This window comes from Chelon labrosus (assembly GCF_963514085.1).
Source record: "Chelon labrosus genome assembly, chromosome: 3".
Classification (NCBI taxonomy): domain Eukaryota; kingdom Metazoa; phylum Chordata; class Actinopteri; order Mugiliformes; family Mugilidae; genus Chelon; species Chelon labrosus.
Genome location: NC_140339.1, coordinates 15,949,003 through 15,969,991, shown reverse-complemented (window position 1 = coordinate 15,969,991; position 20,989 = coordinate 15,949,003). Strand labels below are relative to the sequence as shown.

The following is a 20,989-nucleotide window of genomic DNA, read 5'->3' as shown; positions in this document are numbered from 1 at the left end:
GTCGCAGTTCAGTGTTGCAGCCACTTGGTGGAGCTGTTGCTCAACTAAACCAACCCGATTTGCTCAAGACTTTCTGTGTTTTCTACCCTTTGACACATTTCTTTTTTTCCTCTTTTAATCACATTTCTTTGTTCTTTTCTGTGTCCTGGAAGCTGTCATGTTCCTATCATCCAAATTTTCTCTTTGTGCACAAGGTGCAGAGATTTAATTAGAAATATTCACAGGTTGGGGAGTGATTCCAAAAAAGGAGATTTGTAAAAAAAAAAAAAACACACAATCATCTATTGTACTCAATCTACAGCGTATCCTAGTAATGCTACTGCGTGCAACCTCAGCTGCATGCTGTGCATCTGATGTAAACTTCAAAAAGTGCATATAAAACACAACTTTAAAACAGCTCATACTGCTCCCTGCTCCACATGTAGTCTTTGATGTCAAGATAAAATAAGTGCCAGAATGACTATTTGGACAGTCACGCGATTTATCGTCATTGTTATTATAGCTTCCTCCTGAGAACCATGATTAGTTTACTGTGTGTTCTTGCTGTGCCCTGTGAGGGGAAAAAAACTCACACACACAATGGCAGAAGTAATCAAAAATGAGCTGAAATGAAACTTTCAAAGGGGAGTTTCTCTTCTTCTTCTTCTTCTTGTCTAAGAAACAGGCAACTCTACCAAGGGGAGTGTAATGCAGAGTGCTCTCTGTCTCGCATCCTACATGAAGCTCTTAAGGTGGAGTTCTGTCATCTATATCACAGTGGGGGGTGCAGAGAGGTTTGGACGGGTAAGAAAGAAGGCAAGAAATTGTCAATAAGAAACAAAGACACAATCCCAGAAGACATCTCAGAGTATTTCTGTCCTCCTTTGCAAATGAATCCTTGACACATTGTTTGTCAGAACATGGAAAATATGTGACTCCAACTTCACGCATATGGACTACTGTATATGCATGCTTTATTAGGCATGAATAGATTTAGGAACCATTAAATAGTAGTAAAAGTTATTCTAATTCACTTTACAGTATATTGTGAAGTGGGTGAGTGATCATTTTTCACAATAGACCCATGCATGGGTCGGCTTAAACTTAAGCGTAAGCATGGGGAATCTGCTCCCCAGCCTGCAGTTTACTGGGCATGAGAGTTAAGTCTTGATCGAGTCAGTTCAGTAGGCAAATAAAACTCCTGCTCAGCACTAAACAACCTCATCCGCCGAGTCACTTTTAAACTGCATGTCAGTAAATAACACTGAAGTCCAGTGCTGGATCCTTCCCTCTCTCATAGCAGAGATGAAATACCTCGGCTGCAGCCGTTTAAACGCTGTGCATTCTTTCTGAGCAGATATCAAAAGCACATGTGTTAGAGCTCAGTGTTACGCCAGGTGCGCTGATGTACTCTGTGTCTACTGATTGGTTTCCCAGGCTCAGAACTCCCAGAAGCAAATCAGCACATTTCATCGTCAGTGCATTCTTTTTTCTTTTCTTTTTTTTCCCCTTTATTTTCTGATACTTTAACAGAATGCCGCACTGCACCACACACAAGCAGCACCATTAAAATATCAATACAGAACATATGGTAAACTAATCAATGTAGTTTTTGAAAAGTAACATTATCAAAACTTAACCTTTTTGTTTATTAATCATTTTAAGAGAAAGCGAACACATAGTAACAGCACACATACATTTACATGGTGTGAGTTGTTGTTGTTAACAGCCGTATGCCTGGCCCCCAAACGAATCAACTAACCGTGTTTGCATCACACAGTGTTTCAATGGTATGGTTTTAAAAGGACTTTAGCTTGTTAAAGCCTCACACTAACAATAACTCAAGACAGATAAACATACAGTATGTAAATAGGTACATGTCAGATATTCAGGTTTTCGATTTTATTATGTTTTCAGAGCTCACAATTGCAGAAAAAAACACAGGTACGATCTTTAAAGAAGTACTAAATTTGGATATTATATAGTTTATATGTTTGCTGTTGGATCACAATAAAGACAGTGGTTTGTTACACCAGGTTTTATATGTTAGAAAAAAAGTTCATTACCGCATTTACAGTAACTAATGGAGACATTAACTGTTAGAAGATAATGTATAGCCGTACTGTAGCAATACATAGATTTATGGCACAGACTGACTCAATGGAAGGATTGACAATTTAATTAGAAAATACCTCTCCAAGCCAGAAAGAAGAGGAAGTGGAAAGCAGTTCGTTCAGAGCTGACTGATTAAGGGGAGCACGTGTGCGTGACCATGTGTATGTACGGGTGAGTGTGTCAATCAGGATTTAATTGACAGGAAGATTAAAGCTCACATCTGAGAGCTCCCCTTTTTTGCAAGAGCAGCCAAGTTGAAGGAGGCCGGTCTCCAGCGTCTGCCCAAGGTTTTAGGGTGCTGTGCTCAAGGTTAGCGCGGGCACCCCGCTGAGCGTGCGCTGTCTGAGATGGGTCCTACTTGTTGGACATTCATTATCAAACTCTGTTTGCTCCTTTCATCTGCGGCTCTCTGCAGCACTCAACGTAAACTACAGAGGCACCTTGCAGCTTGACATCTCTCCATTCAGTCTGTACCTTAAACAGCATGCTGCCACATCAAAGAGCCGCAGCTCCCTTTGATGTTGCAAAAAGAAAGAGCTCCAATGATCTACTAAAAACCAATGCAACTTTCTGGAGCCTTGTTTTATTCATTTGCTATCTCTAGAAGTCTGGAGTAGGTCTCTAGAAGTCCAGACGGCAGATTTGCGCTTTGGAAAAGTTTGCTCTTTGGAAAAGAAAATAGTCTGCTACCTTTTTATATCGCAGTGATGGTATTTTCAAAATATCCTTTAATGAGTGTCATATGTGATGAAGTTCAACCAGACTGCCATTGGATTTAAGCTAAAAAACAAAAAACTAAAAAAAAATCTTTACCACTGACTGGAACTATTTAGAAGAAAATACAGGGTTTATACTGGGTATCATATAAATTTATGCATTTAAGGACAAACATGACTGTGACGGGATTTATTGGGTCGGTCTTTTCTGATTTTAGCAATTTACCACCGTTGCAGTTTAAGTCACTGCAAATAGACGATTAGTCAGACTATATTCACGTCTTTATGTTAAGCTGGCAACATTCAGAACGTCACATCATTATGACTAACGATATTCACATAGAAATCCAGCCTCAGGTTAACGCTTATACATCATCTAATAATGCACAGAACACAACATCATTGACAATGAGATTGGAAGGCTTAGACTTTAGAATTAACATTACTGGTGTAAATTGCATCCCCTTACTTGAAGGCTTAAAAGATAACTCTGGCATTATTCTTTTCTTATTCTGAATGAATCCCATAACTAAAAAATAAAAAACCTTCCTCTTTTCCCTGTCTTTTTGTTTCGAGTAAGGTCTTACTAAGTACTTAAGTTACTGAAAGAACTGGTCGCTGCCTTAGTTTTATTAAGTAGGAAATTCTTGGGGACTATTTTCAGCAGCGGATTAATACAAATTTGAACCTACAGTCTGACTCAAGATAAAGTAAAACCATCTTGTGGTTTGGTTGACTTGCTGTTGGTGTTGTATTTTTTTTTTATTTTATTTTTTTTGTGATAATACCGTATGAGAATATGTGGCCAGTAGTTAGTAGTTGGGTCAGAAGGCCCATGTCCATTCTCTGATGAGTAACAACTGTTTTGGAGTCATAGGTGGTCACAATGTTATGCCTGATCGGTGTATATACACATATGCAATGTGTCAAACGTTCTTGCTTACATCCTCCTGCTGGTGAAGACACAGAAAGACTAAAAATCCATCCTGGACACAGATGACATTACTGGGATTCAGAAGCCTGTCATTAAGCTGAGATATTACAAAACATTTTTGTTCTTATTGCACAGTTTTTGGCTGTTATTGCTGTTCACTGTGAATCACTTTTATATTGATCACCATTAATCTTTGATTTGAAGATGTTTTATGGGTATTTGAAGGGCTTGAGGTTGGGAATAATAGGGCAAATATGCAGTAACGCACAATAATACACTGGACCAGGGAAGGATGAACTTCCACCCCCCGGCTGCGTCCGCCACAACCTCAGAGCTGAACAAAGTCGCCCCTCTCTCCAGTGCCAAGCATGATGATTAGAGGGTGAGTTTTAATCCTGCTAATTATAATTTCACCAGATATGACAAAGGGAAGTGTTGACTGTGAAAAGTGACATTTAATGCAAATGGCTACTGGGTCAGGCCCACTGAACTTTAACACTTTGTCAGCTTGTTTCCTAATTGAATGAACTTGACAATAATTGAAGTGTTTTATTTTTGCCCTTCTTTCCGCACATAAAAGGCTGTCATGGCAATTAGCTGTAATTCTCTCTTTTCCCTCTTTCTTTTCATGCTCTTGAGTAGGCAGGAACCGGCATATTCCGATCATTTGCATTATCCAAAGCGAATCTGCTTTGAAGTTCTGAGATTCTGTAAGAAAAAAAGATCCACTTATCCCACATGAAAAAATGTTCAAAGCTCATAAATTCACTGGAACAGATGTACATTATCATTGGATTTGCCTTTTTCCCCCCTCTTTGCTCCTGTATTGGTAATAGACTACCTCGTGTCCTTCTCATCCCTCAGCGTTTAGCATCTTGCCTTTACAGAAGCTAGCACCCTGCTGTGCCAATCCACACTTCAAAGCTCTCTGCCTATCTGCTGGAAACAAAGCACACAGGACATATTATGGCAGCCTCTCATTTCCACATATTTAAGTCAATATCATCACTTTTTTTTTTTTTTTTTTGCCAGTGGCAACACAGAGATAGGTTTTATTTCTACCATTCCCTCTAACCCATGTCTCCCAACAACACGAAATACAACACAATGCAAGTGCGCACCAAAGGTTTATCCTATTATTGCCCCAGTCGATGTGGAATTGCTCTCCATATGTTCAAACATGGAAGAAAAAAGAAAATTGGTTATTATTGTCTGCATAATTGCATTAAACTAGCTGTGAAGAATAAACAGTCAACCTTTACATTAGGCAATTTATCTTCATTTTCTAAAAGGCAAAACAATCCTACTGCGTTGAACTCATCAGCTATAATTACACTAGATCATTTTTACTTTCCATACCACAAATTAATTTCCTCTTGGGCACCGTTAGACTTATTAGAGCATAAGTGAATGAAAAGGATTGTAAATACCTCTGTGATGTGCAGAACTGAGAGAGAGCGGTCCTCAGCTCTTGCTGCTCTTTATTTTCCATAGATCAAGCTGTGTCTCGGAGTAATTGCTCGCTGTAATTGCTTTTGGAGAGGTTCATCTGTAAACGACCGCGTGCCCTTTACTCAGACCGTTGACCTTTGTTCACATTTCAGCTGAGAATCAAGGCATCCATCAACACCTACGGATCCTTTGTGCTGGTTTACATTGAACTCCTTGAGCTTTCGACTCATGTTAGGACTCCAGCTTCACACTGCACAATTTTTGGAAAAGGCCACAGAGACTTTGATGATGAGAGTAGCATCTTGAAATCGTCATAAGTCAGGATGGGAAACCTTCATATCTGTAATATACCTCTATTTAAATAGTGGCCAAGTGCAAGTGCAGTGCTTAAGCAAATCCACTAGTGGTCATCAGTGCTGCAGAGTAGTGGTTCTCAAAGTACGGTTCCCAGCCCCCAAGGTGTCACTGACACCTTGGGGGCTGGGGGGGCTTGGGGGCTTTTTGTGACGCATCATGTTGAATAATACGTGTTGAAGCGTGGTTTCCGTTTTTTTTGTTTGTTTTCTTAGGGTTAGTTCAGGAACTTTGGGGGAGTAGCTTGCAGAAGTGGCATTGCATATCTTAAGTGTAGGATTTTAAGCATTTCGAATTTGTGTTGTTGCCACTGCTCGTTCTTTTCCAGCGCTGAAGGACCCCATTTAAAAGCCAGTAAACCACAATTAACCCAGTGTTAATCCTCCTCTCCTACACTCTTTGATACAGCCACCTACTGGATCCATCTTAAATTTGAAGATCTCGAAGAACCTTTAAGTTGCTCCTGGAACTAAAAGTTCCTGATACTTTGGGTGTAAAGCAAGGATCACAACTGCTCTTTCACAGCTGAGGATGAACTGATACTACCAGCTGATGTGAGGGATGTCCTGCGCTGACTGCCATAACGACTAAGCAGAGGACACGTTTGCCAGCTATAACTCTGAGAGTTAGGAAATTGTGTCGTGACAGCTCACACATTTCAGTTATGCTGATGTCATTGCAAATGGAAGAGAGAGCCAGAACTGGACAATTAAATTCACATCAAAGGAAGGATCAAGTCTATTTTTATTGTTTAGGTTACATAACAGTGTGTCAATTATTTACTTTTGCAGCTTTTATGAGCAATAATAACTTGCTCCATTGTTTTCATTTAAGCCTGATGATAACATGAACAGCAAAATGCATTAACCAATATTTAATTAGCACAAATTAACCTACAACAGCACTGACTGAGGAGCCTGAGGCCTGCTGCTTTCTGTGTCCGTGGATGTACTATTCTGCAGAGTTAAGTTTAAATGTAAGGCAAGCATAACTCACCTTTCCCTCGAGCTCCATGAGAACTTCGATTTCATAAAGTGCCCAAAAGATTTGGCGTACAAAAAGGTCAGGACTGTGGTTGTGACTTGTGTTTTCCTTTCCCTTCAAGTGCTCAGCTGTCATGGCTTTCATTAGTTATGGCAAATTTTGCAAGGAACCCGCACACAGAGCAAGTATGGCGTTTGTTTGGGTTGCAGAAACAGTCTTTAAATCAACTGAGCAGTTTTTTTCTGTTTCTGAAAGAGAAAAACGTTAAACTCAATGCGTGCTCACATTTTCTCAACAAATAGCACTATTCTGCAGGACTGAACTGGTTAATACGCTTCAGGATTTCTGTCAGTGGAGGATGATGCAGAGAATATCTTAATCCTCTGTTCATTTGTATGCACCTAATGATACACATCAGACCAGAATTATACATCTTTGAAATATAAAAGTACAAGTTAGCCTGTCTTAATATAGGAGGTGACTTTAAAAGTGCATCTGATATGAATGGTAACCACATGGAGATCCTTCATCTCTGTGTTATCTGTTTCTGGCTGCAGGCACACTGTAGCTGCATAAAAGTGTTACTTTATTAAGTTATGAAACAAAAAAAGTGCTCTCCTTCTTCAGTAAAACATGAATAGAGACTGAGGGATTTATTTCACAATACCTAAACATTGTCATTCACAGGGATCATGTTATTAAAATTGTCACCACTTAGTTTAACACCTCTGATATGGATGGCTGACGCTCTTCGTAGCTGAGAAGTGTAAAGCAGCGGTAATAATAACCTGGTGAGCTGCGCCACAATAGAATCCATTCGTAACGACTGAACCGCGTTCTGTGGGTTTCGCCGGCTCGCACGCACAAATAGCCACGTCCGTGAGAGGAGGCCGTACCACAGTGCCAAGAGGCAGAGTCGCTGCGGTCGCCATGACCAGAGATAAGCTGCTAAGCTGCAGATGAAAGTGTGTGTTCATGTCGAGAGCGTGGCATGGTGAGCAGCTGGCTGTGGTCGGCCAGATTTGGGAACCCTCTGTGACACCACCGGTTAAGACACAGCGGAGAGGAGATTTACGTCACCACACGCACGCACGCATTTCTTCACGGCCTTCTCCTGTTAAATGTGGATGTGTGTTGATCTGAGTGGTGAGCTGCTGCAAGCAACCGACTTTAACTACATGAATGTATTGAATGAGATCATCAAAATCCGTCTAGTCTCTGAAGCCGATGAAATGTAAACCCCCAGGTCACATCAGATACACCTGTTCAACTACTACTTCAAGCAAATATCTAATCAGCCAATCACGGCAGCAGCACAGTGCATTCAGGCATATGGACGTGATAAAGACGATCTGCTGAAACTGAGAATCAAAATGGGGAAGAAAGTTGATGACTTTGAACATGGCTGAACTGCTGATCTATTTACACGCAACCATCTCTAGGGTTTTACAGAGAATGGTCTGAAAAAGAGAAAGGATCAAGTGAGCAGCAGCAGCGGTTCTCGGAGCAAAAATGCCTCCTTGATGCCAGAGGTGAATGGAAAGACTGGTTCAGTATGATAGAAAGGCAACAGTAACTCAGATAACCACTTGTTATAACCATGACCACAGCGAGCGCCCCTCCTGTCCGCTAAGAACAGGAAACTGAAGCTAAAACTTGACAGAATATTGGAAAAACGCTGCCCGGCCTGATGAGTCTTGAGTTCTGCTGCAGCATTCAGATGGTTGGGTCAGAATTTGGCGTAACAAGTAAAAGAAAGCGTCAGTGGTTCCAGGCTGCAGCTGGTGTTGTGGTGTGGGGCGTTTTCTTGGTGCACTTGCTGCACTCCTTAGTACCAGATGAGTATTGTTTACATTCCACAGCCAAACTGACCATGTCTATCCCTTTATGACCACAGGACCAACTGGTTTCTTGAAGATGGCAGTGAGTTCACAGCACTCAAATGACCTCCACGGTTACCAGATCTCAGCCCAAGAACCAAAGATTCCCATCATGGAACCAAACTCTCTAAGGAATGTTTCCAGCACCTTGTTGAATCAATGACATGGAGAATTAAGGATGTTTTGAATCCAACCTGGCACTAGACAGGTATACCAAAGAAAGTGTATACTATATAAACTACTCCGAAAGGTTCCTATGTACCGAAGTAAGACGAACCAAAAGCAGTTGTAGTCTGACATCACTTTTTAACAATGAGCTCTAAAAAGTAGGTGTGTCTTTGAATGTGAATGCATTAAAACACTCTCACGTTTCAAGCAGACATTTTGTAAGTAGTCAGACTTGCATGGTCGTCTGCCTTTCGTCTCATGCTTCAACAAATATGACCGTGACATCGTACGTACTGTGTGTCTGTTGTGCGCACCAATATCAAATAAAGACTCCAGAAGACTGTCAGTTTATAAGGAACAGGTTCATACTTTAATAAAAGGGTATTTTCCCTTGGCACAGATCTGCTATCAAATAAATAAAGCAATTAATCAAATACAATCTAATATAAACTAAACAGAGTCATGAAAAATATTAGAGGGAGTAGGGGGGAGGGAGGAGAACAGCTAGGCCTAAAGTTTACAACAAACACTGAGTGAAGGTGTGTCCATGTGTGTGCGTGTGTGTGTGTGCGTGTGTGTGTGTGTGTTTGGAGATAATTATTCCTCCCTGCTAGGTGGGATTGGAACGGCGGATACTACAGTAGCTGACAGTATGCAAATGAGATAGCTTGACGGTTATTTAATCATAAATAAGCCTTATATTCTTTCTACGCGATGCTGCTTTAACCTCTCCGCAGGTCACTATATACATCAGGTTCTCTCAAAGCAAATCAGCGGTGCATTAGATGCTGTTTTAACATGGAGACGTGACTCTGAATACTGACAATCTTAAACACCAGGACAGCTGCACCGAAAGCAGTGGGACATGATTTGAAGTTTGAAGTTAGTTCTGAAATAATTATGTTTTTGTAATGCGACGCCCATCCTCGAGCAATAACCTGCAAAATAAATGAATAAAAAAGTAACTTCTGGCGGATATAGAGGCTTCAATGATGACTTGGTTGCTGATAAAATGACAAAAAAAAAAAAAAAAACGCTTGAATATGACTTTTCTTCCTCACAAAATATAAGTCTATTAGCTTGGTACGATGAAAGACAGTAGAAGGATAGTGACAGTGTGAGGTAAGAGAGGTTTTTTAAATTATAAAAAGTCTTAATGACAAACAGATGCTGTTGAGGTGCCTTAATCAAGCACCTTTGAGGTTTCTAACGTGAATTAAGGTAAATATATGAATGTGAGCAGGGCGTTAAAGACGTAGGGAGTTGTGTGTATTCAGTAGACCTTTCTCTGAGGAAAAGGGGTTTAAAAATTGCAACCTGGCTGCGGGTCTGACTCACCCAAATTCCTTCAGAAGCCCTCCCTCACCATGTCGAATCAGACCACCCTGCAGGAGGAACAGTCGCCCGCTTGCTGTCAGTTAAGACAACAAGTCGGCCGTTTCCACGCGGCTTATATTTAGAGACTCGGATCGGTATCATCGTCGCTGTTGGGTGAGGTGAAAGCTCTGACAAAGGAGTTACAGTGTCGTGAGGGCTACAGTAGCGTGGACTTGTTGTCCAGGAAAAGCAGTTTGAGGTGAGGAAGCTGAGATATGGAGCGCAGCTGTGACCCCCGTTTGGGAACGAGGCAGATTTCCCCACCGCGTCCCATGAGATGTCCCGTCTGACTGGTGCCTCTGCTAAAGTACGTCCTGCAGCTGTGCGAGGACACCGCAGGGCTGAGGGCAAGACTGGCATGCACTGCATTCCTGCTCATCGCAAACACACGCACACCCTTACAGGAGACAAACACAATCATTTCAACAATTGGGGGCCCGAGGGTCTGTTTCACACAATCCATGTGTTGACAACTCACTTCCCACGAGTGGATAAAGTTGCCCTTGAGCAAGGCACTTAAGCCATCACAGATAAGTATAGCTGCACAAGGGCAGGTTGTTTATCCACGTGACAGTAGCTTCTGTCACATCAAGGTGACACTGGTAAAGCTAAGCATTCTGGGGAACTCTGCCCATCGACGGCATCGCCTATCGGGCATCATGGGAGAGGCTGAACAGACGGCCCCTGGCGCTGGCAGGAGGGCAGGAGCGGTGACTTATGGCTGTAGTGGAGTCTGCAGGCCGGGCCCGGTGTTACCCAGCACCGGAGGAATGAGACAGCTGAAAGAGCCCTCGCCCCGCCGCACCACAAACAGAGCCTTGTTGGCTGGGAGCGGAGGCCACATGGCGGCACGGTGAAAGACCTGCTGACAGCTGGGGGACAGGAAGATGCCATGGAAACAGAGGGAGCAGCCGTGTGACCCTGAGCCAGGACGACAGAGCCGCAACTAGTTAGTCAGAAAACCATGGTGCGGGGCGAAGTACGAGTACATGTAGCTGAAACTGGGTGCTGCTGGGACACTGAATGCGTGCTCGGCCAAACATTTCCCTGCTAAAAAAATAACAGTAAAAATGTCTCCATAAAGGCCAAGGTCCAGAATTGATTAAATATTACACCAAACCTTAACCGGCTGATCACGACATCTTTTAAAGGTGTCATGGGACTCAAGCATGTGATTCAACTGCTGACATTTCGGACAGTCAAATAAAAGAAGAGGTTTTGGTACAAACACTGTCGGGATTCGGGAGCAGAGCAGGAACTTTATAGGTTAACGGCTGTAAGAAGTACAATACAGTCAACCCGGTGTACTTTAACTCTTGTTTGTGATGTGACGTTGAGCTACCGAACAAGACGTCTGAGAACTGTAGTCATTTAGCCATAAGTACTGGGTCATAGTTAAATGAGAATAAGTTGAAAGAGACAGAGAATGGGGGAGTGAGTGAGTGAGACCGGGTCACTAATAGTGTTGCACATATTCTATTTAAAATGAGGCTCCTAGTGGTCTTAATAAAAATGCGGTTGTGAAGAAAAACAAACATAACAGCTTCAGATAGTGAATACAAAGATATCACATTATCAGTAAAGCTTATAAAATCGATAACAACATATACCTTATGTACAGCAAAGGTTAGTTAATAAATGTAAGGAGCTTTTCCACATTTCAGTACTGCAGAGCGTGACACGATTTCTCTTCTTTCAAGAAGAAATTCCCAGCGATTTGAAAACAATAACCTCTGAATGCTTAGTCAGAGTCACCATTACAAGAAGAATCAGGATAAAATTAGAGGTAGCAGCAGATTTGGGATCTTTCTTCTTCTTTTTCTTTTCTTTTTTTTTTTTTTTTTTTTTTTAACTTTATAGCATTTCAACATTTCCGTTCCCATTTTTGCTTACGGGGTATTGCGAGCTTAAATCAGAATCTTCATTTTCATCTTCAAAAACCCGCTTGACAGCCTGCTTTAAATACTCACGCACCCACGAGCGCACTTCAAGTGGTTTTCAACAGACACCAGTGTCGTGACACCCAGACACGCACTCACTCAGACTATAATCACACATTCAGACAATGTTTCACACACACGCATACACACTCTCCCATCGTCTAGGTTTCCTTCATATATTTTCATCTGTACGTCACAGTCTTTCATACTCTCGTCCCTCCTTAAACACCTTTTGGCTTAGTGGTCTGGAACGGGTGTGGCGCTGGTTTAGAGCTGTATAGTCCATCAGGCAGAGGATCACAGAGTCAAGGGAAGAGGAACATCTGAGGTGTTTGTTGAATCGATGCCTCTGTGCCTCCTCTTGAGCCCCACCGTGATCCTCAGTCCTGTACCACTGCGCTGTGGCCCTGAATCACCGTCCTGCTGCATACCCAAGCTTCTGTAAGTCTCACCAACCTCTTTATAACACTGGTTAATAGCACTGTCTCAGCACTGGGACGCCCTTCCCTATGATCCTCCTTACAATGTGACTGCAGGGCTGACTGCAGAGTTCTTGAGGAGGAAGCTCCTTGCAGTCAGTGTCTGCTGGCCTGGGTGTGTTTGTCTGCAGGAGTGCTGAGCTATCCCAGGCAGAGTTGAAATTCAGGACTGATAAAAGTGGTGATAGTGGTGATGGTGTTCATGGTGGTGGTGATGCTCATGCCGCTGCACCACTTGTGCCAGCCCCCCCTCGTAGAGCAGCACACTCGGCAGGTCCCTCACATGCTCTTTCTCCACCACTTGTCCCGGAGCTGTCAGAGAGCCCAAGGCCCGGTAGCCCTGGCTCTCCTTGGCCCGCTGCTTGTGTTTACGGTAGGGGGCTGCAGACTGATGAGGGGGCGTCTGGCTGGGTAGAGCCGGAGGAGGGGGGGCGCCTCGGTTCCTCATCACCCTGCCACTGACCTGTGCAGGTGGTGTGCGGCTGTGGGTCTTAGGTGAACGAAGGGCGTGTTTTCCTGAGTCTTGGCCTCGTGGCCGGGCGGGGTGGAGGCTCTCTGGAACAACAGCGTCCACAACCGTTTGCAAGCGGCGATGGTGGGAATGGGAGTGGCCATTTTCTGGTTCATGGGAGCGAGAACGTGTCTGGTTGGATGGCCGGGTCTGAGGCTCTGCTTTAGTCGGCTCCGCTGCGGGGGCTGTAAGGGAGAGAGGCATACAGTAGGTGTTTATTTTAAACAGTTGCAAACCAAAACACTCTCACAGGACTCACATCCTAAGGCAAAATACATTATACGGGCACCCGGAAAAAAAAAGAAAGAAAAATGGTTGGAGACATCTAAACAGAGGCAAAATAACACTACGTGCCAATTACTGCGCAAACAGCTCTCTGACAAAATTCTACTTAAAAGTTTGACAAAATGATTCTAGCAGCCTCATTTCAAGATCTTTCTTCACTCAGATAACCCTGACACAACACGATATAACAGAGCAGATCTCTGTTAGCACTTCCCTCACAGAACCAACATTAAAATAATCACATGTCATCGCCGACCGTAAGATCAAGGCTGCTGTTATTAGACCTAATATTTCACTTCTCACCAGCCCGTTCTGTTGATGGACTTTAGCCTTCAACACTTGATGTATTGTGCTTGCCTGAGCCCAGATGTTTGTACTGGCGAGGAGCGCAGTGGGCTGGTAGTTCCACCTAATGGCTCCAAGCAGGTGCCGCAGTAATGAGGGCCCCTGGACGCAGCTTCAAAGGGCCACAGTCTGGATTTCTCCCTCCCCTCTCCCCCCACTGGCCCAGGTCCACTCACCGGCTCCGAAGCGGGATGTGTAGTTTTCGATGCCTGCCAGGTCCAAGTAGTGGTTCCTGCGTTCCAGGTTCTCATCCACACAGTGGCGCTGGCAGCCAGGCTGGGTGTGGTGGTCACTGTGGTGGCGCCTGTGGACACAAGCGGCACCTCTCATTAGGTAGCAGTTTAGGCCAGTGAGGTTCACTATGGTAGTGTTTGGAGAAAGTAAAACAAGTGTTCCTTATGATCAGGGAGAGGAAGAATAATTGCTAGAGAAGTGAGATTGTGATTGGAAAATCACAGGTTTGAACCTCGGCTGGGAGCAAGTGAAGAGCACAGCAAGAGAGCTGCCTCTCCCCTGTTTACTCCTCCTCGGTGCAGTGGACATAAATTTGGGCAAAACTAATTAAAGAGTAGATGACTATTACAGAACCCAAGTGTGGATTAGACGTTAAACAACCACTGACCCTAGATTAGTTTTATGAGAACGTTTCTATTTCAAAACTGGATGTATACTCTTCTTCCACCACAAGCAATAGCGTTGTGTGCTGTGTACAGTCAGGTGGGCTTACCTTAGGAGTGCTCTAGACTTCTTGTCTGCACTCTTGGGGTCTTCAGTGCTCTTGTCATTTTTCTCTCTGGGGTGGGACATGTCTGTGTGAAAGACAGGAGGCTATTATCAAAGAGAGCACCACAAAACAGCCACACATACACGCATATATACATACATTCACACGCACACGACAACAGTCACATGAGCCTCAGAAGAAAGCAACCTTTGTTTTGGGGTTTTACTTTGAAGATCTATAGAAAAGGAAAAACAACAATGCTTCATTTATTCTATTTTCAACTCCCGGCCGCTTATAAGACGTGGAATGAAATAAAAAAACACGCACACTTCAGAAATAGTTTATTAAGGACGTGAGATCTGATGCAGTTTGAAATTAGCATGAAGGCAACCGGCAATATTTTCAAAGCTTGCTCCCTCTGAATCTCTTGACAGATATTTATAGCCGAAACAATAGGACGCAAACACACAGGAATATATACTTTTTGAGATATTTTTCCCTGACTACTTGTTTACCAAGTCGTCAGTGAGAAAAGTTAAGTTGAACGCAGCTATATTTTCCCGGCAGCTCTGAGAAGGGGGGACAAAGAGAGGGGGAGAAGAGGGGAAAAAAGGGAACTTTGGAGAAAAGAAAAATGGCTGTGGTTATCAAAAGGACTCGGCGCATCTCTTAAGGTTTCTTTCAGTGTATTTGAAGGCGCTCAGGGAAGGGGTGGGGGGGGGGGCTCTCCTGGCTCCGTCACTCCCCCCATCATTAAAAATGAACCCCATTGAGTAGGAGAGATGGAGCGACGCCGAGACTACAAGGAACAAAGCTCTGACAGGCCTGAAGCAGCCGCCGTTCTGCATGACAACAAACACATCTCTGGGTGAGCTGACAGCAGGCAACACAAGGGGGACCCCAAAGTGCCCCGTCTTCACCGCTGCTCCCACCCACTGTGTTAACGTGAGCTTTACCTGCTGCACCCTGCGTACAGCTCCTCCACCGCTGGCTGGAGTCAGGCGCCACCGAGAGCTTGACCCGCAACGTCTTGCTGCTGCTCGGAGAATGGTTGACGGAGGCATCTACAACCTCATAGATAGTGTGGAGCAGGCTGGTGATATCCTGTGGGAAAGAGGGAGTAAGATTATGATACATCTGCACTTTTTGAGCGTTCAACGCACAACGGAGTATAAAAGAATCTTGTTGATTCTTAGTGACATTAGCGCATTTTCAGCACATATATTTTACAGGAAAAAAAAGGTAAAAAGATGAGGAACATGGGAACTATTCTCATGACGACACTCTAACCAAGAATCTGTGGCTTTGTGCATTAAAACCATACATAATAAATATCGTGCTGGCTAAGAATTCAGAGAAGTGGCTCAGACAACGGTGAACAGAGAACGCACTGACATCAGTTACTTCAGCTTTCCAAGTGAAGCGATCAGGCTGGCTGTAAAGGCAAGTTATAAATTCATAAAAACAAACGTCTTGGCAGTAGCACAGGAGGCTGACTTGACTGTCAGCCCTGATATGAGTCGTATTACAGCCGTGAGCTCTACACTTTGACTGTTCCTTAAATCACTGAAATTATATCTGCATGCAGAGCAACATCTGTGGCCACTTTCGAGCGAAATGAGCAACGATATGTACACATCAACTCGAATACACGTAAGCACACGCTCAAGCGTGCAATGTGTCGTGGCTGACCTCAATTTCAGACCAGGGAAGGCGGAGAAAAAGCAAGAGACTGAAAGATTATGGAAACAAAGAAAAATAACCATAACCACCACCATAATCTTGGTACTTTCAAATTAAAATCTCAGAACATGTGACCACATTTGCTGCGCTTAATTAGCACATACAATTGTGCTTCTCTTGCAGCTGTTTAGGAGATATATTTTGCACAGATGAGTGTTTATGTGCTTTATACTGAGCTAATGACTCGCTCTTGGGAGTTAGCAACTATGCTGGATCTTTTCATAGCAAACCTAATTCTAATTGTCCATAAAAGGTTCACCTAGTTTGGAAGTGAAATTAACTGAATCATGCCACGTACTGTATCTGAAATGTCTCAAGTGTTTTACTTCAGGAAGTAACACATAGAGCTCCTTTGACAGAACTGCAGAGAATTAAGCCTGCGCCACACAAAGACTGCATGATTTTCACTCGCTACTCCACTCTGACTCATAAAAAACACTATTATGAATTCTTCAGGGACCGGTTCCACATACTGGTTTCAGACATAGACGAACCATAAGGAAAAAAATGAAAAATGAAAATAAAATAAAATAAAAGCTTCCTGTGTCATTTTTGGTTTCCTTCTCTTTTTTACTTGTGTGAAGGGATTAAAAGAAGTTGGAGAAGAAAGCTTTTCTTTCCCACTCCAAGCCGCCGCCTGCCGTCTCATGAGCCGTGGAGCCACAGGCAATGCCAAAAAAACGGCACAGCCAACCACACAGAGGACAGCTCCAGTCTCTTTGCGCTGTTTCAAGTTGTTCTCAAAAACACGGGCCTTTCTGGATGTTCTCTCAGATCTGTACCAGGCAGTCGCAAGCCACAAGGTGCCTCGCAGGAGCGCAAGCACACAGACTTTGCTGGATTTGGTTTTCGGGAGTGCGATTGAGTTGCAGGCTTCTTATATTCTTACTTTCCTTTTGGGTGTGGCGATACCAGCAAAAGTGAAGGGGGAAGATATTGATTTTTATTCCAGGCGAAGGCTGGATGTTGCTCTGCACAAGTAAGGTGCTGGGTAGCAGTAATCACTTAAAAACTGAGTGAACAGGAAATGAAACAAACTAAACACTGTAAACAAATCTAGTGTGATGTTTGGACGCAGTTCTTGTCTCTTTATTATATTTATTTCCTTATTCATTGGTCAGAAGTCATTTCTCTTAACTCCTGCTGGAATCAGGAATTTTACCTCTCTGGTAACTTTGCCGTTGTTGTCAAAGTCGTAGAGGGTGAAGGTCCACTCCTGCCGGTTATCCTCCTCCACAGAGACAGCGCACTCCAACTCCTGCAACAGCACGACAACGAACTCAGTACCATACAGTGTGTATGTGAGCGTGTATTTGTGTGTGTGTCCTGCCATTGCCCTAGTTTCATCCAGAGGGGGAAGTAATAAATGTCCCGTTCTGTGTTGACACTCACTTCAAACTGGAGCTGTTTCTGTGGCCCTGCGGGAGATTGGCTGTCCCTCTCCTGCATCTTCTCCTCCACACAGCAGCTGTCTGTCTTCTCCGGGGGTAAAGCCACTGCAATGACACACACACACACACACACAAAGATAAAAGAGAGAGCCTGAGGATGGAAACGCTGGGTGCAGTCACAACCTGAGGATATGTCGTCGCCTTCAAGTGTTTCTTGTAAGCTCTGACATCCGAGTTTGCAATTAAGATGTGTCACACATTCAAGGGCTTCTGGTTGGACATAAAGCTACACAGCCAAAGTTCCTCTCACCGCTTGCCTTCTCAAATTGCATTAAATTGTATTTAATAGTGAATATTACAAAGGCAGCATAGCACTTTAATTGGGTTTGGCCAGGAGATACATACTCGTTATCACAAACTTGCAAATCAGAGGTCATTAGACTTTGTTTGGCTTGTCAGGCGCACTGAACTCGGTGGTCATATTTATATGATTTATGATCACCCTCAAAGGCTGAAGAAAATCAAAGCAAAGATTGTTTTTTACTTTGTCAGGACATTGTTTGTACAGTGAGACAAACAGTTTCATGCCAGCGTGGCGTCAAGTCACAACAGCATTAAAAGATACAAGGACATACTTCAGTGTTTCTACCAGTCCACAGAATATACCTTTGTTACCAATACTGAGAAATTTCAATGAATGCCATATTCCGATATTTAGGCATCGCATTAATTCACATCACACATCACAAACATTCCAGACAGTGGCAGTTCTTTACTAAATACTGAATACTGAATACTAAATACTGAAGCAGTATTTATTTGATTCCAAAATGTCGATCCAGTTCAGAATGAAGAAACATCAGGACTGTGACAGCACTAATTCTCCAATGGCAACAGCTCTTCAATCAGCCACACACACACACAATAATAGTTGTAAGCTCTTAGCTACAGAATACATATCCCAATTGGTTCACACTGAGATGGGATGTCAAACATGAAACTGAATGACACAACATGTCTAAAACATGACGGAATATGGCAATTGGCATTTGAATCTAAACGGTGGAACTGAAACAGCATGCGAACATCAAAAGGGCTATAGGATGCCCCCCCCCGGGTCCCCGACTCAGTGCAGCAGAGCTCCAACTTTCGCTGGAATGACATTCACCGTACATTACCATCCAGAGTTTCTGTGCAGTCAGACAGTCTGCAGGGAGTACTAATCTGTCACATGCACTTTACCAGTTAAGAAGACCCACCTGTGTAGACTTCCCTTATCACACAAGTCAGTGATAGTTTCACTGTGCTACACTGTACAGATACTCCCAGACAGGGTTCAAAGTGAAAATGTCACAGTGATTTAAGACCTTAACACTTCTCTAATTCAGTGAGCCTCACCTAAACCTAAGTACTACGTGTGCCACTGCATTCACAACCCTATTTTAAATGTGTAATACGGGTGTTGATTCAACACATCCGAGGTCACAGTTAAAGGTGGTGTATTTTTGGATTACACTATATTACAAGGTTGCCAACTCTGGTAGACAAAATTAGCACAACTGTCACTGTCTAGTTCACTCCCTTAGTTTCAGGGTCGGATGTTATCCCAGATCTAATGCTACAAGGATATCCTTCTTTGCAGATCCTCACGTATATAACTGAGACTGTGGGAGATGTACAGGTCGGCCCCTTTGTAAGCAGCTATGAGTTACAGTCACCCAGACGCTTCATCCTCATATATGTTTGTGTATTTTTTAAGCTTGTCACCCGTCAAACACTCGTCCGCCCATCAACCGAATCCAGTCATACAGTCCTGCACGGCGCACACAATCCATAAAGCCACGTAGACCACACCCCTCTCTCCACCCGCCCTCCTCCTTTCTCCTCCCGCCACACTTTGAAGTTCCATTCTCAAACCTTTTGGAAGAGGATCAGACCGTCTGTAAAACAGAATCACTAATTAATTAAGCCAAGTCAAATCTGAAACACTGTTTGTTTGCTCGCCAACAGAGCAGACACAACAGCCCAATTTCTTTCCTCCTGATCCAAAGCAGATCAAAGCAGACCTGTCTCATCCCTGGGTAGGGGAAAATGCCAGAAATGAAAGGCATCATCCCAGGGAGCTTTTACTAACTTTTTGGAGAGGAGCAGCATTTGGGGTCCTGCTGTTTGATCATCTGAGGTGCTCAAAGGGAACATTGTGTGCGAGGGCAAATCTGTTCCGTAGCAGGCTCAATATGGTGGTGAGATGCTTATCTCAGAGCTAATGAAATGCCGGGAGGAGTAACAGTAATCTGCTATCACCCTCCTCCCCCTCTGGCCCCCTCCCCATCACAGACATAAGCCGGCTCTTTATGAGTGAAGCTGCCGCCAGGGGATTGGCTGCACATCAGATCCGAGGGGCAAGACGAGGGCAGCCGAGGCTGGCAACCTCCATGCCAAGACTGTTCCAGCAGCTCCGCTACACACGTGCGTAGATACACTTAATACACACACAAACGCGGGCAGGTTGAGAAAGCTGCCACACACTGTGAGCAATCACACCCGGCTTAGCTTGGATACTGTATTACACATGACTGGGCCTGTGCCCGCTCTTACACACAGACCGTGTTGGAAATGTGAGGGAAATTCTTAAATGTCCCTTATTATATTATATATGAAACTTAACATATGTGGATGCACCATTAGATTGTATGTAAGGTGGAAGCTTGTGGTATGGTCAGAAGCTCTGCCTTATGATAATCATGTGGTTGCAAGGAATGAATGGATATGTTGTTGTATGCTCCATTAACATAAGGAACTCACATGAAGGAGTTCAGCCTGAGGGGGTATTTGAGGTACCTCCTCTGTGTTCATGTGTTCTGGAAATAGGTCACTGTATGTCACACAATGATGGTTAATGTGAAGGAGAAGTGTTATGTGTGTCATGAGATGTATGTTGAGATTAGGGATGTGCAATATTTCATCGTTTACGATATATCGTCAAAAACATTCCCCACGGTAAGAATATGTCATACCGCGATAAAAACGATAAATTCCCATTAATGACGTATATATGTGCGCGACACACTCGCAGCCCAACATGTGCGGAATATTGACAAATTGACAATGGCGGAAGGCGGAGCAGATACACCGGGCAGCGAGGAGCTCGTTCCTAAACGAGGCTCCACCTCCATTATCTGGTTTGGTTTTAACCCCTTAACGCCTGAATTGATTTTTCAATTATATAAAGAAATGACATATTTGTTATTTTTGCTTACCACTCCGGCCTGTCCTACGAGAAACTAGTGCTTGCAAAAAGTTCCTAGGAATTTTTTGAATGTGCACAAACCGACATTGGAGTATTACATGCGTTATTTCGGTTGCAGTCTGAACGGAAACAGTGCGTCGCGAATTCGCGACACTAGGCATGAAGGGGTTAAAAAGTCTGATGCGGAGCAGCAAATTACAACATGCAAGGTTTGCATACCAATAATGCATAAAAAAGGACAGTAACACCACTAATTTGTTCCACCAACTCAAACACAAGAACAAACCAGAATATGAAGAAAGCCAGAAAATGCGCAAGGATGCAGAAGCAGCGTCGACTTCATCCAAAGAGTCCGGTAAAAA

The 20,989-nt window shown here is 43.5% G+C and overlaps 1 protein-coding gene across 1 annotated transcript in view; it reads right to left on the bottom strand.

Moving 5' to 3' along the window:
* Positions 1–8,741: 8,741 nt before the first annotated feature.
* The window catches only part of nkd1 (NKD inhibitor of WNT signaling pathway 1), a 32,687-nt gene continuing 20,439 nt past the window's right edge, over positions 8,742–20,989 (bottom strand). The window contains exons 5-10 of the mRNA XM_084541774.1: positions 17,379–17,482; positions 17,149–17,244; positions 15,200–15,347; positions 14,247–14,328; positions 13,696–13,823; positions 8,742–13,074 (exon numbers count right to left, since the gene is read on the bottom strand). Of these exons, the coding sequence (XP_084397900.1) occupies positions 12,542–13,074; positions 13,696–13,823; positions 14,247–14,328; positions 15,200–15,347; positions 17,149–17,244; positions 17,379–17,482 (1,091 nt within the window). The 3' untranslated portion in view covers positions 8,742–12,541. The remainder of the gene's footprint in view (positions 13,075–13,695; positions 13,824–14,246; positions 14,329–15,199; positions 15,348–17,148; positions 17,245–17,378; positions 17,483–20,989) is intronic.